We start from the raw sequence: 17216 nt of genomic DNA on the forward strand, positions 1-17216 counted from the left end.
TTGCTCTTGGAGTTTCATCTGCCTAAATCGTGCCTTGTTGACCCAGGTTTCCTTGTGATCCAGGGACTTCAATTGCAAGCATTTCTGAAGACAATCATGAAAGTGCCCAAAAGAAATAAAACTAAGAAAATAGGGGGCAGAAACCAAAAATTCTGAATAAAACTGGAAGATTCTTTTTCCTCCTTTTTACAAAGGCTTTTTTTCCTCCAAGAAAAATCGGGAGGAAATGGATTGTGGAATAATTTCTTTCAGAAGCATAAAAAATGTTCACGATGACATTGAAGAGCCCCAAAATCATTTCCAAAAATTATGTAAGAGGAAAACTTTTTTGTCTATGTACTATATAGTATGTGATAAAAAGAATTTCTAGCATTAATTTTGTATTCTTTGTTCATTTTAATAGCAATGAATTAACTGTGTCTGCTGGATACTATGGAGAATTAGTGGAAACAAAATAATTTTCTCAATTTTACTAATGTTGCTTATCAAGGTGTGTTTTTTTCATGCATCTCAAACTTACAAAACCAAAACAAAGAGCTTCCTTATAGTTTTAAGTATTCATTATAGTTCAATTTTTTGCAGCTCCATTAGTTGCGATGTACAATTTGTAAACACATTCTGGATAAACTGTGCATTTAAAAAATTCATGCATGGTGATTTTCCGCTAAACCATGTTTCTTATAATTAATTTTAAGTAACAAAATTACTATCAATCTGCAAGTTGATGTTGTATTTATCAATGTTTACAAAAATTTCAGTTTCTCCAAAGAATTGAAATTTTTTGTGGCTTCAAAATATCTGGAAATTTTACATTACTAATAAGGGTGCAGACACAACTAAGCAATTAGGCAAATGTCCAGGACTTGTGATTACCATCAAGTTCACATTTTTTGGCAGTTTCTCAAGTCACTCCTAAGACAAACAAAAAAAATCAAGTCCACTGCATTTGTTAAACAGATGAAGATTGTTCTGATCATTACCAACGTGACCTATGAAGTTTCAGAAGAGTTTCTAGAAGAGAAGCATGCAAACCCCAGAATTGTGAAATCCACTTTAGGATTTGTTTGTTGTTATGTAGAATGACAATGTCAATTAACTGAAGGTGCGAGAGAAGAGAAACCAGGTGCAGACATCACCTTGCTATAAAATACAGAACCACTGAAATGTATGGAGTGTATGAAATTATTACCACACTCTTACAGCTGCAGTATTGACACATGCTGCTAAGGGCCCTTCCGGACAGGCCCTATATCCCAGCATCTGAACCCAGATTTTCTGCTTTAACCTGGATTATATAAGTCCCCACTGCCAGATAATGTGGGATAAACAGAAAACCATAGTATGAGATCCTGGGACATAGGGTCTGGCTGGAAGGGCCCTAAGAGACAACAATGTTATATGAATGAACAGAAATGAATCACCATTCATGGTCCATTTTCCCATGTGGAGGAGAGAGAAAAATAAGAAGCTGTTCCTTCTGTATTTTCCTTAACGGTGATTTGTCATCTCATCAGGATTGAGAAACTGTGGCTAATGTTAGCCGTCATTAATTTCAAACAAGCCAATGTCAAAATATGGTTAACATCACTGGATTGTTCTAATTCAACTCAATTATGATCACTAGAAGTTTTGGCTTCCATGCAAATGTTTCACTGAATCCACTTCAGGTGTCGGCCTGAATGTTAAAGGAGATGAAGAAATTTGCCAATATTGTTTTGTTGCAGCAAGACTAATAATAGCTAAACACGGAAGGGGGAAGAAGAGTTAGGTATTAAAGACTGGAGAGATAAACTGGGGGAATATATCCAAATGGCCAAGCTGACAAATAGTAACAGAGGAGGAAATAATGAGGATTTTGTAAACAAATGGAGGCTGGCACTTGGGTATCTGGAAAAGAAGACAAAGGTAGATTTGATGATTGCCATAAAGGGGATTAGCGAAAGAAGATTCATGATGGTTAGTTACATGATCCTTACTGAGGGGTATCGGAGGTCTAGGGGGTTGGGTTCACGGGTGAGGGGTTGGGGGACAAGGATAAGTCAAGGTACAATAACGGTACAGCCACTCTCTGAATATCTATTAGTTTAACGAGTGCTGGCTGTACACTACAGCTTAAACCTTTATATCTTTCTGTATCTTTTTTCTTTTCTTTTCTTTTTTTGTATGTGTCTTTATTTTACTTCTTGTTTTTCGCTTTCATGATTGTCTGTTATATTTCCTAAAATAATAATAAAAATATTTTTTTAAATGTTAAAGGACCTGTGGCCTCACCTGGAATATTGTGTCCAGTTCTGGGCACCATAATTTAGAAGGATATTGTCAAGCTGGAACGTACCCAGATGGGAACGCGCAAAACGATCAAAGATCTGGAAGTCAAGCCCTATGGAGCACATTTTGGGAGCTGGGTATGTTTAGCTTGGAGAAGAGAAGGTTGAGAGGGGACATGAGAGTCATATTTAAACATTTGAAAGGATATCATATTGAGGAGGGAGCCAGTTTGTTTTCTGCTGCTCCAGAGACTAGTAAATAGAGCAAACATTCAAACTACAGGGAAAAGGCATTTCACCTAAACATTATAAACTTTCTGGTGGCAAGAGCTGTTTTGACCATGGATTTTGCTGCCTCAGAGTGTGATGGTGTCACCTTCTCTGGAGGTTTCTAAGCAAAGATAGTTGGCCATCTGTTGGGAATGCTTACTTTATTTCTGGTGACAGAATGGAGTTGGACCAGATGGCCCTGAGGGTCTTTTCCAACTCTATGATTCTATCCAGGGTGTTGAATCCTAACCCCCAAAATATCTTCAGATATTTGTAGAGTGCTACTTGAAAATTTAAGCTAAGACCTTGAGCATATTCACTGCTCCATTTACATGCAAGCCATTCTCTAGACTACAACTCTCATCATATCCAGCAATCACAGCCAGTGTATTTTTCCACACAAGGATCGACATATTGTACTAGCACTCCAATGACGACTTGGGCCATAAATGCATGCAAAAATTCTCTAAAATAGATTACTAATGTCTCACTCTCCAGCACATAAGCAGCTTTTCTTTCTTTGTAAGTGTGAGAGGTTAGAGAAGCTACCAAGCTTGCATTGCACTGATCCCCTTCTAAGCAGGCAAAACGAGTTGGATCCGACTTTAAAAAGCAAGGCTTTAAAGTAGCATTGACAGCACCTTTATGTATGTCATAGTAAGCCTATAATCTGAAGTTATGCTACAACATATTCTTTCAAGCTTTGATTTTTTTTTAATGTAAAAGTTGCCATTACTGGGGGAGCAACAGGGTCTGAAACTGCCCATAGCCTTTAGTTCTACTTTTTGCATTCAACTTCTTTGCTCCTCAATCTGCAACATCTTTGTGACTATATGGGAATCACAGGTTAACTATAATAATATCACAACATTTCCAGAGACAAGTCTGATTATAAATCACTCTATCCACTTCATGGTTTAGCCCAAATTTTAAAGGAGCTATTCAAACTGCTGAACTTCACTCCTAACATAGATTCAGCACCTTGGACAGCTCACATAAAGGTCAGGTTAGAGCTTGAAGGGTAGTTGAAAGCTCACTAAAACTGAAGTTGCTACCCATAACTGGACCTTAATTGGGGCCCTAGCAGTATTTGTGACATACATAATTCTTTGGGGCACACCAGCCCTGAGAATGTGATGCTGATATGTTGCAGTGGGAATTGGGCGAGAGAACATCATCAGGAAATACAATTATACCTCGGTTAACAAAGTAGACAGGTTCCTATTATAGAAAATTTGGTACCCGAACCAAAAATAATTGTGCCTCCTAAACCACAAAAAAGATGAATGCTAGAACATATTTCAGTAAAGTTAACAATATGCACATGTGATATGAACTAATGCCAGGGAGACCTTGCATAACTAAAGAACGTTGAGCCTTCTAAAGACATCCTGAAAACTGCTTCCAAAATGCACCCTAATGGATAAGAATGAGTAGAAACCCATTTTTCCAGCTCAAACTTTGTTTATTGCATTGTTTACTATAGACAAATTGTTGCAATGCTGAAAGTCTATGTTCCTCCAGCCCTCCTTCCCCATTCTACTAATGCTGATGACTCTAACAAAGCCTTCTAGCTTGAAGGAAGAGGAAGAAGAAGAAGAAGAAGAAGAAGAAGAAGAAGAGGAAGAGGAAGAAGAAGAAGAAGAAGAAGAAGAAGAAGAAGAAGAAGAAGAAGAAGAAGAAGAAGAAGAAGAAGAAGAAAGGGAGAAAGATATAAATGGAGCTTCTTTGTCAGAGACTTTGTTGCCTGAGTTATTCTGGTATTTTTGTTAATACCAACACCACAAAACAGCAAGAAAACTTTTTAATATTTCTCAACACTTCATCAGGCTCAGTGCTAAAACTAAGCTAGGAAAGGGGTGAGAGCAAAAAGAACAGTCATGGCATTAAAGCTAGGGAGTTATCAATTTGCAAAGAATCTCCATGATGTTTTGAGCTTGAATGTCAATCCTGAAACACATCCCACTGAAAGTCAACCAGCAAAGATCTAAGCATTCAAGTTAAATCCCAGATGTTGCTGAAAATTGAAATATCCACTTCCTCATCCAACTGTACAACTTTGGATGAATGAATTTGGAAATAGGAAGATGGGTTGCTCTTCAATAAAAATATTTTCCACTCTGAAATTTAGTTTACAGCATTCAGTCTCCCATCCAAACATTGATCAGAGAATATAAAGAACATGCTAAGGTTAAGGGCACCGTAATTTAAAGGAGTTGTTGACAAACTGATATGCGTCCAGAGAAGGGTGATTAAAATGATCAAAGGTCTGGAGAATGAACAAGTCCTATGAAGAGTGGCTTAAAGAGCTGGGCATGTCTAGCCTGCAGAAGAGAAGGATGAGAGGAGACATGATGAGGGCCATGTATAAATATGTGAGGGGAAGTCATAGGGAGGAGGGAGCAAGCTTGTTTTCTGCTGCCCTGGAGAGTAGGATGCAGAGCAACGGCTTCAAACTACAGGAAAGGAAATTCTACCTGAACATTAGGAAGAACTTCCTAACTGTGAGAGCTGTTCAGCAGTGGGACTCTCTGCCCCGAAGTTTGGTGAAAGCTCCTTCTTTGGAGGCTTTTAAACAGAGGCTGAATGACCATTTGTCGAGGGTGTTTTGAGTGTGGTTTTCCTGCTTCTTGGCAAAACGGGGTTAAATTGGATGGTCAACGAGGTCTCTTCCAATTCTATTGATTTTATGATTCTAATATTAAATATCAACCACACTAAAAAATAAGAAGCAGGCAAAATGAAGTCCTTGGGCTACATGCAGTCTTCCAAGGCTGTTTGCATCCCTCTTCTTCTTCAGATTCCCTGAAATGCGTTTTTGCTGATCAAGAAAAGGGCAAACTGATTCCTCTGGAGGAAACCTCAAGGACTTTCACCAACTTATGTTTGTTTTGTTTTGTTTTTTCTGGCACGGCCTGAGACTCCTGGAAGATCCAAGGAGCAGAAAACTGTATCTGTCACAATTGCACAGCTTCATTGTGTGTATTTTTTGCAATAGAATGTAGCATGTAACATTCTTGTTTGACAACGTAGACTGTATACTTGATCTTTAAAAACCAAAGAGAAAGAATTGTATGTAAACAAAAGAACCAATATCCTGAAACACTATGGTATTCCATAAATGCAAACATACACAGTAAACTAAAATGTTAAAGTAAAGTACTAAGGAGTTAATTACATCACTCCTTATTCTTACAACAAGTTTAAGTCAACCAGTACAAAAAAGTTGCAGGAAGTACCTATTTCCAGAAAAGCAATTCATTTTAACAGAGCAAAAGAGGGGCTATTTTCTTATTTTTATCTTCCACCTTTGAGGACTATTGGCAAAAATACCATAGCCTTGTCAGCCACTAAATTGATGGAATGGATACTGCATAAATGGAGCCAAAAGTGAAGGTCAAAGGCTCCAGAATCCCATCTCCTGGATTAGGTTTTTGAAACAGACCTTCATAAAGCAATCTCATCATTATGGTTTGCAACCTCAAAAAAAAAAAAAAACCTCAGAAGCAGGCTTTGCATTGATAGTTTTAAGCTTCTGATCCCAATATTGCCACTTCTCTTAATGCCTGCAAAGATGGAGCAAGCTGAAATTGTGAGGTAACCTGATCCCATCCCTGCAGAAGAAAGCTTTATACATTAATTTCCACCATCCGGAGACAATCAAGAAGTCCCTGTAATTAGTGAGAGGATAAATAATGTAGCCACACATTCCACACACACACACACAATTACAATTAGAAATAATTTGTGGCCAACTTGGCCAGTAATGGAAGCCATCTCCATCGGCTTTCCATTCTGTAGAGTGGCCGAATTAATTCTGCACACCAGACAACGCAAGCACCTGCTCAACATCCCATCAGTGTTATAGATATTAAAATTAACGTCTAAGCCTTCTGTGAACCACCGCCCCCCTTTCCTGTTTCCGGTAAAATTCCAGTAAATGAATTCTTGTATGAGAAATCTGGAGTCGTCCACTCCCCTATGAAGTCATCAGAGCTGCCTGCCACAACTTCCAGAGGAACTCACACTGCCTGAGCCAAAGCCTTATCTAAAAGAGGATAAAGGTGGAGCTTTAAAATGCTTTCCGTTCCTTGCAAAATTGGGTTATCTTGTAACACACATCCCAAAGCCCCACCAGGTTGGGAATCTAAGGCTATTTTACCTATCAAGAAAGGAATGTCCCACGGAAGGTAGGAATCCTGCACCAGTCATGACACTCCTTTCTAGGAACTGAAGTGGGAGGAAGGAATCAAGGAAAAAAACGTCTCTGGACATTTTATTCCAATTCAGTAGGAACATGCTGAGTGCTAGGGCAGGAACACCTTCTGAAGATATAAGCCAAAGAAAATTAGGAATGATTTAATGCAGGGTGGAGAAACTTCAATTCCTGAGCTGGACATGGTCCACATGGAGGGAGATTCCTATCTGTCTTCTTCCTTGGGTCACTACTCCTCAAGCAGGGAGGGGAAAATGTCTTGTTTGATATACATGATCTCTTTTGAATTTTAAAGCAAAGGCAAATGGTGCGCTTTGATATCTATCTTCAATCACCCTATCTTAACTTAGAATAACTTTAACTTTGAATATGTTTTAAATATGTCTTAACTGTGAATTTTTAATACTGTTTATATTCAATTCTGTTTTAATGTTTACATTTTTGTACAGCTTAAACTGTGTGCTAATGTTTTTATTTTAAGCGGTTTTGAGTCCACTTCAGGAGAGATAAAGTGGGGTATTAATAATAATAATAATAATAATAATAATAATAATAATAATAATAATTGTTCAAGACTGAACTTCAAAGACTCTGGCAGAAACCAGTGCAGGTGGTCCCGGTGGTGATTGGCACATTGGGTGCCATGCCAAAAGTTCTCAGCCGGCATTTGGAAACAACAGACATTGACAAAATCACGATCTGCCAACTGTAAAAGGCTACCCTACTGGGATCTGCATGCATCATCCAAAAATACATCACACAGTCCTAGACACTTGGGAAGTGTTCGACTTGTGATTTTCTGATACGAAATCCAGCATATCTATCTTGTTTGCTGTGTCATAATAAAATAATAATAATAATAATAATAATAATAATAATAATAATAATAATAATAATAAAGCAAGCCATCAGAACAAATTCAATCAAGGCCAAGATCGAAAAATCAGCTGATGACCCAAAATGCAGACTGTGCAAGGAAACCAACGAAACCATTGATCATATCCTCAGCTGCTGTAAGAAAATCGCACAGACAGAGGCACAACCATGTGGCCCAAATGATTCATTGGAACTTATGCCTCAAGTACCACCTCCCAGTAGTAAAGAACTGGTGGGATCACAAACCTGCAAAGATAATGGAAAATGAACACGCAAAGATACTGTGGGACTTCCGAATCCAGACTGACAAAGTTCTGGAACACAACACACCAGACATCACAGTTGTGGAAAAGAAAAAGTTTTGGATCATTGATGTTGCCATCCCAGGTGACAGTCGCATTTACGAAAAACAACAGGAAAAACTCAGCCGCTATCAGGACCTCAAGATTGAACTTTAAAGACTCTGGCAGAAACCAGTGCAGGTGGTCCCGGTGGTGATGAGCACATTGGGTGCCGTGCCAAAAGATCTCAGCCAGCATTTGGAAACAATAGACATTGACAAAATTACGATCTGCCAACTGCAAAAGGCCACCCTACTGGGATCTGCACGCTTCATCCTAAAATACACCACACAGTCCTAGACACTTGGGAAGTGTTCAACTTGTGATTTTATGATACGAAATCCAGCATATCTATCTTGTTTGCTGTGCCATACAATAATAATAATAGATACACAACAAGATTAGCACACAGCAAACAAGATCACTATGCTGGCTGTTGTATTGGATCACACATTGGACACTTCCCAATTGTCTAGGACTATGTGATGTATTGGTGAATACTGCGTGCAGATCTGAGTAGAATGGCCTTTTGCAGCTGACAGATGATAATTTTGTCAAGTGCTGGCCAAGATCTTTAGGCACTGCACCCAGTGTGCTAATCACCATTGGGACCATCTTTACTGGCTTGTGCCAGAGTCTTTGCAGTTTGATATTTAAATCCTTGTATATTATTATTATTATTATTATTATTATTATTATTATTATTATTATTATTATTATTATTATTATATCTTTTGGGCCAATAAGCAATCAAGGGCCAGTTAACACCGCCCAGAGGATACCTCTAGGCAACAAAGGCCATGCTACTTCTATGCAGATACCCTCACTGATTGACTTTGCAAACATCATGGCTACTCAAATGCTAATTCAAGCTTACGGATTACTTCATTCACACTTTCTTTGAACAGACAAAGGTGGGGTTGTTGTATGTATTCTGGGCTGTATGGCCATGTTCTAGAAGTATTCTCTCCTGACGTTTTGCCCACATCTATGGCAGGCATCCTCAGAGGTTGTGAGGCAGGTTGTGCCTCACAACCTCTGAGGATGCCTGCCATAGATGTGGGCAAAACGTCAGGAGAGAATACTTCTAGAACATGGCCATACAGCCCGGAATACATACAACAACCCTGTGATCCCGGCCATGAAAGCCTTCGACAACACAGATAAAGGTAGATATTCCACAGGTAAATATCCACTCCACTTGCCTCACTGCCAACAGAACCTCTGAAGAAGCTAGCCACAAATGCTGGTGAAACGTCAGGAGAGAATGCTGCTGGAACTTGGCCATACAGCCTGAAAACCTCACAGCAACCCAGTGATTCTGGCTATGAAAGCCTTCGACAATACACTTTCAATATAGAAAAGGGGATGGGACTGAGTAGTCCTTGGGCACTATTGAGAATTATTATTTTTTTAAATGAAGAAATAGGAAGGCAAGTACTCCTTATTTAATTCCTCAAGATACAAATTGTGGAGGACTCTAACAAGACACAGTGTTGGATAGGGCAAAGCCAAAGCTCTATTTATATGTACACAGTCTCCACCAGTATAGAGTCAAGTCCATGCTAGGAGAGGGGCAAAAGAAGAAAGAGCATTCAAAGTAACAGAATCTAATTATGTTCTACTGTACTGGCGTTATGCCTGTTACCACACTGTTTGTTTCTAGTAGCAACTTGCAGGAAGGAAATCCAAATAATTCTTAGTATTTTAAACATCCCAACAAAGCAATTCAGGAAAAAAGAGAAAGTTGCCACAGCATGGTTACAGGTGGGAGAATGCTTTCAGGCGCCAGGCTTCCTATGTCCCTTAGAGCCCATGCAAAAGTTAACCGCACCAAGCATTTTTTGTTGCAGCTCAAAGACAGTGTTCCAAGAGATAAAACAATCACAAACCCACTCACCTCATTTAGGGAGCAAGCTGTCAATCAAATAGACTGAAGCAGATAAGTGGCATGGGGTGAGGTCTACCCAAGTCAGTTTCTGAAAGCACCACTTACACCAGGCATGGGCAAACTTGGGCCCTCCAGGTGTTTTGGACTTCAACTCCCACAATTCCTAACAGCCTACCGGCTGTTAGGAATTGTGGGAATTGAAGTCCAAAACACCTGGAGGGCCCAAGTTTGCTCATGCCTGAGTTAGACAGAAATGTGGGTACAGCTCACCAGCATCCTTCAGGCAAAATATTGGATGCACAACTTCACAAGCTCCAAGAATGCCAAACCACTTGAACCAAGACTTTACAAAACATCTGTTCCTGGACAATAAAGAATGAACAACTATCTGCCAAAGCCACTGCAATTGCAATTTATGCTAGACCCCTTTCCCGCAAATATCATCCCTGAACACCTGTGGAGACATCTGGTTCCTTAGATTCTTGCTACCTTCAACCCATCCATACTTCCAGATCATCCTTTCTTTGGCTAAAAAATAAAAGGTGAATTGCCTCTCCTGAAAGCTCCTGGGATTATGGTTCTGCTTTAACCACCATGGCTTCATCCTAGGAAATCCCAAAGTACGTAATTTGATGGGATACTAATAATGCTCTGGCTGAGAATCTTAAATACCGTATATACTCGAGTATAAGCTGACCCAAATATAAGCTGAGGCACCTAATTTTACCACAAAAAAACTGGGAAAACATTGACTCCAGTATAAGCCGAGATACCAATAAAATTACATTAATTGAGGCAGCAGTAGTTTAAATGTTTTTGAATCTTTACATCAAACTGTAATTTAAGACGATTGTTCACCTCTGATTAAATCATTATTTTCATCTTCTTCAATGTAAATGTGCTTATGTATCCTTTTAATAATAGAGTGAAATAATAAATGTAATAATAATAATAATAAATGCAGTAAAATAATAAATGTAATAATAAATAGAATAAAACAATAAATGTATTAATAATAAAAATAGAGTAAAATAAATGTAAAAGTAACAACAATAATAGAGTAAAATAATAAATGAAATAATAATAATTAATAGAGTAAAATAATAAATGTAACAATACCAATAATAATAGAGTAAAATAATAAATATACCGTATATTTATTTACAAGAGAAAAATAATAAATATAACATATATGCTTGAGTATAAGCCAACCTGAATATAAGCCCACCAGGACTCTCATCCAAGTATAAGCCGAGGAGGCTTTTTTCAGTCCTAAAAAAGGGCTGAAAAACTAGGCTTATACTCGAGTATATACAGTACATCTTCTTAATCTGCAAATCTTAGGATTATACAATATGCAACCGTGCAAGTAAAGTGGAACCATAGTGCTATAACTATGCAGTGTGAAACCACCCCCTGAAAAGTTGCAATTCAGCTTTTAAACAAAGTATAGCCCTGCAGAGCTTTACTGTTTAACATTTAAAAAAATCATTTCTCCAAATGGAAAAGACAACCATCTTATTTGATACAATGTATCTTTGGCATCAGTTTTAGGTTTTTACAATCCAAAAAAAAAAATGTAGGCTTTAAAAATATCTCAATACAGTAGAGTCTCACTTATCCAAGACTCGCTTATCCAAGGTTCTGGATTATCCAATGCATTTTTGAAATCAATGTTTTCAATATATCGTGATATTTTGGTGCTAAGTGCATAAATACAGTAATTACAACATAATATTACTGTGTATTGAACTACTTTTTCTGTCAAATTTGTTGTATAACATGATGTTTTGGTGCTTAATTTGTAAAATCATAACCTAGTTTGATGTTTAATAGGCTTTTCCTTACTCCCTCATTATCCAAGATATTCACTTATCCAAGGTTCTGCTGGCCCGTTTAGCTTGGATAAGTGAGACTCTACTGTACATTATTTTAAGTTCTACTTTTGGGTGCCAATGCTTTTAGAATACAAGGATACACGTCTACACCATAGAACTATTTTACGCAGGCCAAGTCTTCCCTAGTCATGAAACTTTGGCCTAAATCCATTTTCTAGTCTCAAATAGAGCAGACTTAGGCCCCTTCCACACAGCTGTATAAAATCCTCATTGAACTGGATTATATGGCAGTGTAGACACAGTTAATCCAGTTCGAAGCAGATGTTGTTGATTATCTGCCCGGGTTATATGGCTGTGTCGAAGGGCCCTTACTGAATCAATGGAAAACTGGTAACTCCTACAGCAGTGGTTCCCAACCTTTGGGCCTCCAGATGTTTTGGCCTTCAACTCCCAGAAATCCTCACAGCTGGTAAACTGGCTGGGATTTCTGGGAGTTGTAGTCCAAAACACCTGGGGATCCACAGCTTGAGAACCACTGCCCTTATAGGGACTTAATGCATGAATTGAGCTTAATGTGTTTAGTCCCAAGTAAAACTGAAGCCAAAATGTGGGTATTTGGGGTCTTTGGAGTGGGCAGAATGCTACCATTCTCTCCAGAAACTTTTATGATATGGCATCATGTGAAGGCCTACCATAAATACCCTAAAGCAGTGCTTCCCAACCTTTGGGCCTCCAGAAGTTTTGGACTTCAACTCCCAGAAATCCCAGCCAGCTTACCAGCTGTTAGGAATTGTAGGAGTTGAAGTCCAAAGCACCTGGAAACCCAAAGATTGGGAACTGCTGCCCTAAAGAAACCAGATCCCATCTGATCTTGGAAGTCAGCAGCACCAGCCCTGATTAGCACTTGGATGGGAGACGACCAATGAATACCAAGTGCTGTATTTCAGAGGCAAAATCACCACTGAGTATTCCTCGACTAAGCAAAACCAATGAAATCCTTAAGTCGGCAGGTGACTTGAAGGCACAAGCATACAGTGTAATGTGTGGTGGGAATGAATTACCATGTAGAACAGCCATGGGCAAACTTTGGCCCTCCAGGTGTGTTGGACTTCAACTCCCACAATTCCTAACAGCCTACCGGCTGTTAGGAATTGTGGGAGTTGAAGTCCAACACACCTGGAGGGCCAAAGTTTGCCCATGGCTATGTAAAATCATTCTGGGGGTTGTGAAGTGGGAAATTGCAAACTTCATTTATGCTTGCAGGCATTGTGCAGAACGAAGTCTCAAGCCGAGGGAGGGGAAAAGAAAGCCTCTCATCATAAAAAGTCATGTCCTGATCTGAAAGAATCCCTCAGGGGGGAAAAAAGTGATCCTCTTAGAGCCGCCAGCCCCACCCCCTCTGGCCCTCCGTGGCCTCCTCTCAAAGCCAGCCCTGCTGGCCTCATTTAGTCTCAGGTTCTTTGAATGTGTTGCCGGGCACATTATTATCCATGCACAGCTGCGATATTTAGTCGGCACCGATGAATATTCTGTATACGCCAAGGAAACCCAGAGCCCAACTGCCAAGCAGAGGCACATGTACAATAACTTGGAAAAAGAGAGAACGATAACACAGAGAGAGTGTATACAAGACATTTTACTGCTCTGGGTTGTTGTATGTTTTCCGGGCTGTATGGCCATGTTCCAGAAGCATTCTCTCCTGACGTTTCGCCCACATCTATGGCAGGCATCCTCAGAGGTTGTGAGGTATATTGGAAAACTAATAACCAAATAACCTTCAGTTCTCTTTAAAATTTTGAATGAAAAAGCAGATAACTACAGTAGAGTCTCACTTATCCAACATAAACAGGCCGGAAGAACATTGGATAAGCGAAAATGTTGGATAATGAGGGATTAAGAAAAAGCCTATTAAACGACAAATTAAGTTATGATTGGACAAATTAAGCGCCAAAAAACATTATGTTTTTGCAACAAATCAACAGAAAAAGCAGTCCAAAACATGGTAACATCATGTAGTAATTACTGTATTTATGAATTTAGCACCAAAATATTGCAATATATTGAAAACACTGACTAAAAAAAAATTGGCTACTAACAAATTGACTACAAATAAAGATAGAATTGTGTAAAATGAACTTACAGTAGCAACATTGTTGGAAATTAAATACATAAAAAGTTCAATCCTTGCTGCCTAAAGAAATAGCGGTAGATCGGGGTGGGAGGCAAACTGCATTGGATAATCCAGAACGTTGGATAAGTGAGACTCTACTGTATATATCTGTGGAAGTTCCTGGGTGGGGGGAAGAACTCTTGTCTGTTGGAGGCCAGTGTGAATGTTGTAATTAATCACCTTTGTTAGCATTAAATGGCCTTCCCAGCCTCACATCCTGGCCTGGGGGAATCCTTTGTCCAGAGTTGTTAGCTGCCCCTGATTGATTCCTGTCTGTTTCTCCATACCTCACAACCTCTGAGGATGCCTGCCATAGATGTGTGTGAAATGTCAGGAGAGAATATTTCTGGAACATGGCCATACAGCCCAGAAAACATACAACAACCATGTGATCCCGGCCATGAAAGCCTTCGACAACACATTTAACATCTCTGTTTTCTTTAAAAGTCACATACCCAATTATCATCACTATTATACTCTTCTTGTGGGGCCCCTGGTGGCACAGTGTGTTAAAGCACTGAGCTGCTGAACTTGCGGACCAAAAGGTCCCAGGTTCAAATCCCGGGAGCGGAATGAGCAACCGCTGTTAGCCCCAGCTCCTGCCAACCTAGCAGTTCGAAAACATGCCAATGTGAGTAGATCAATAGGTACCGCTCCAGTGGGAAGGTAACAGCGCTCCATGCAGTCATGCCGGCCACATGACCTTGGAGGTATCTATGGACAATGCCAGCTCTTTGGCTTAGAAATGGAGATGAGCACCAACCCCCAGAGTCGGTCACGACTGGACTTAACGTCAGGGGAAAACCTTTACCTTTACCTTTCTTTAAAAAGCATGTACCCAATTATCATCACTATTAAACTGCTCTCATTTTGCATGTGTGAGAGGTTGAGCCCTGCTCTCCTGGTGAGGCCTTCTGACCATGAAAAGGGAGTTTGGTCCATTTTGGCCCAAAGAAACAGAGCAAACACACATGTAGAGCCAAGCGCCTTACCTTCCACCTCCTCGTCATCACAGACGTGCTTCAGGAAAGAGGCCCCTCTATCCAAAACCGCCTCATCCTCCATCCTGTAGTAGTAGAAAAGAAAGAAAGAGTGTTCAGACTTTTCCTGGAGGGAGCCGCTCGAATTGGCCCAGCTCCTGGGCAGGTTAACTTGCAGGCTATTGTTCATGTTACAAGAGAGCAGAGTTGCTTTTCAGTCCAGGCTTGCTGCTGCTTCTTCATACAGCCTTCTTTCCGTGGTGCTCAATCGGCTCGACGGTGCTCAGCTCCTAACCATGGGAGGACATTGCAAATGCAGAGACAGGTGGAAGAGGCAGGAGGGAAAGAGTCAAAGCTAGTGGCAACACTACCCCCTCCTCTTTTTCCCTTTCCTTTTCTTTTTAATTAAAGACAAAGCACGGAGCTGCGCGTAGGCAAGAGCCCGCTAAGTAGCGTTCACGTCAAAGACCTCCGGCAAGGCGGCTGTGCACAGGAAGATCTACAGAAGGTGATGCGCAAGAGACGGAGAGTGCGTGCAAACATCCTGAAAGAAGCAGCCGAGGCTTCCAACCAGCCCCTTAATACCAGCAAAGCACACTTCTTCATCGCAAGGCAAAGCTGCGTGTCACATGTTGGCCTTACGGAAATCTGACATCGGAGGATTATCCAGAGACCAAGCTCCCCAGCAAGTCAGGCCATCAGAGCAACAGGGCTCGCTTGCTGATTTTCTTATGGTCACTCCGGTATCGCTTTATTCACTCCGTTTTCGACTCCTGCAGGTGCGCCCCATTGCATTTGCCAAGACGCTTTGTAAGGCCACAATGTGCAATTAATTATATTTTTTCTCCAAAGGAAAAAATGAAACTGCCTAAAAATGTAGCAACAAATAAAGATGCATCTTTATGAATGAAGAGATTGATTTATACGAGGCATGGGCAAACTTCGGCCTTCCCTCCAGGTGTTTTGGACTTCAACTCTCACAATTCCTAACTGCCGGTAGGCAGTTAGGAATTGTGGGAGTTGAAGTCCAAAACACCTGGAAGGAAGGCCGAAGTTTGCCCATGCCTGATCTATATGGATAGAAATACAATCCAAAGTCCAAAATATTTCTGGGACACTCTATATATAATTTCTGAAATATGCAAGTGCAAAAAAGTACAAAAAAAGGAATGTGTCGAAGATGCTGCTCTCACAGCATAGTAAGGAATTTCCAATGCCATATTACCATACACACTTTCTAAGTCTGTTTATCTCATGATCATTCCAAATATTGTACTACACTGAGGAGTAAACTAGAAGCAGAGCTACAATGCGATCTGGCTGCTCTTCCTTACAGTTGCTAATTAAACACAAAAAAGTATGGCAGGAATAGGATAGTGCCATGGCATTTGCCAAGGTTAGGCAACAACAGATGGTACTTTGCCACACTATATTACATTTCCTCAATATTGCTTTCTAGGAGTCTGAATAATGAACCAACATACAGTAGAGTCTCACTTATCCAAGCCTCGCTTATCCAAGCTTCTGGATAATCCAAGCCATTTTTGTAGTCAATGTTTTCAATATAGCATGATATTTTGGTGCTAAATTCGTAAATACAGTAATTACAACATAACATTACTGCGTATTGAACTACTTTTTCTGTCAAATTTGTTGTATAACATGATGTTTTGGTGCTTAATTTGTAAAATCATAACCTAATTTGATGTTTAATAGGCTTTTCCTTAATCCCTCCTTATTATGCAAGATATTTGCTTATCCAAGCTTCTGCTGGCCCGTTTAGCTTGGATAAGTGAGACTCTACTGTATATACTCAGTGAGGTCCTGTAGATGGTATTTCAGATGAAGAAGCTGGGAAAACCATTTCTGAATATTCCTTGCTTAAGAACACCCTATGAAGTTCATGGTTTACTATCAGTCAAACAGCAAAGTGAAGGCACATATACACTCTCACAAAGTCTAAAATGAACAAATATACATTTCTTATGTGCACAGCATATATGTATAATTCATCCACTGTTTATAAGGTATGGAAATGTTCAAAGGCAAGTAGGATGAAAAGAAGTTCCTCTCAAAAATGCTTCTACTTTGTATCTGCAGTAAAAAAGAGGCACCTGAAGCACTATAGAGTACTGTAAAAGTAAACATATGGTAAATCGTTAACAATTATCTGTTTTTAATGAACCTTCAGGGTTGGTGTAATTTATGTCAAACCTAAACAATCCTCTCCAATTTTTCTTGGTAACGTTTATCCAGAAAAGATCTGCCATTGCTTTCCTCTTAATGCTGTGGCGCAGGCTGGTTAGCAGCCAGCTGCAATAAATCACTCCGACCAAGAGGTCATGAGATCGAGGCCAGGCCGTGTCA

General features: G+C 39.8%; 1 protein-coding gene across 4 annotated transcripts in view; it reads right to left on the minus strand.

Annotated features, from left to right (window-relative positions):
- Positions 1–17216, minus strand: part of slc4a4 (solute carrier family 4 member 4) — a 258202-nt gene that overhangs the window by 180077 nt on the left and 60909 nt on the right. For all 4 annotated transcript variants that reach the window (XM_062981084.1, XM_062981086.1, XM_062981083.1 and 1 more), the window contains exon 2: positions 14862–14935. In XM_062981084.1, coding sequence (XP_062837154.1) covers positions 14862–14934 — 73 coding nt within the window. In that variant the 5' untranslated portion in view covers position 14935. The remainder of the gene's footprint in view (positions 1–14861; positions 14936–17216) is intronic.

This window comes from Anolis carolinensis, chromosome 5 (genome assembly GCF_035594765.1).
Source record: "Anolis carolinensis isolate JA03-04 chromosome 5, rAnoCar3.1.pri, whole genome shotgun sequence".
Lineage (NCBI taxonomy): Eukaryota > Metazoa > Chordata > Lepidosauria > Squamata > Dactyloidae > Anolis > Anolis carolinensis.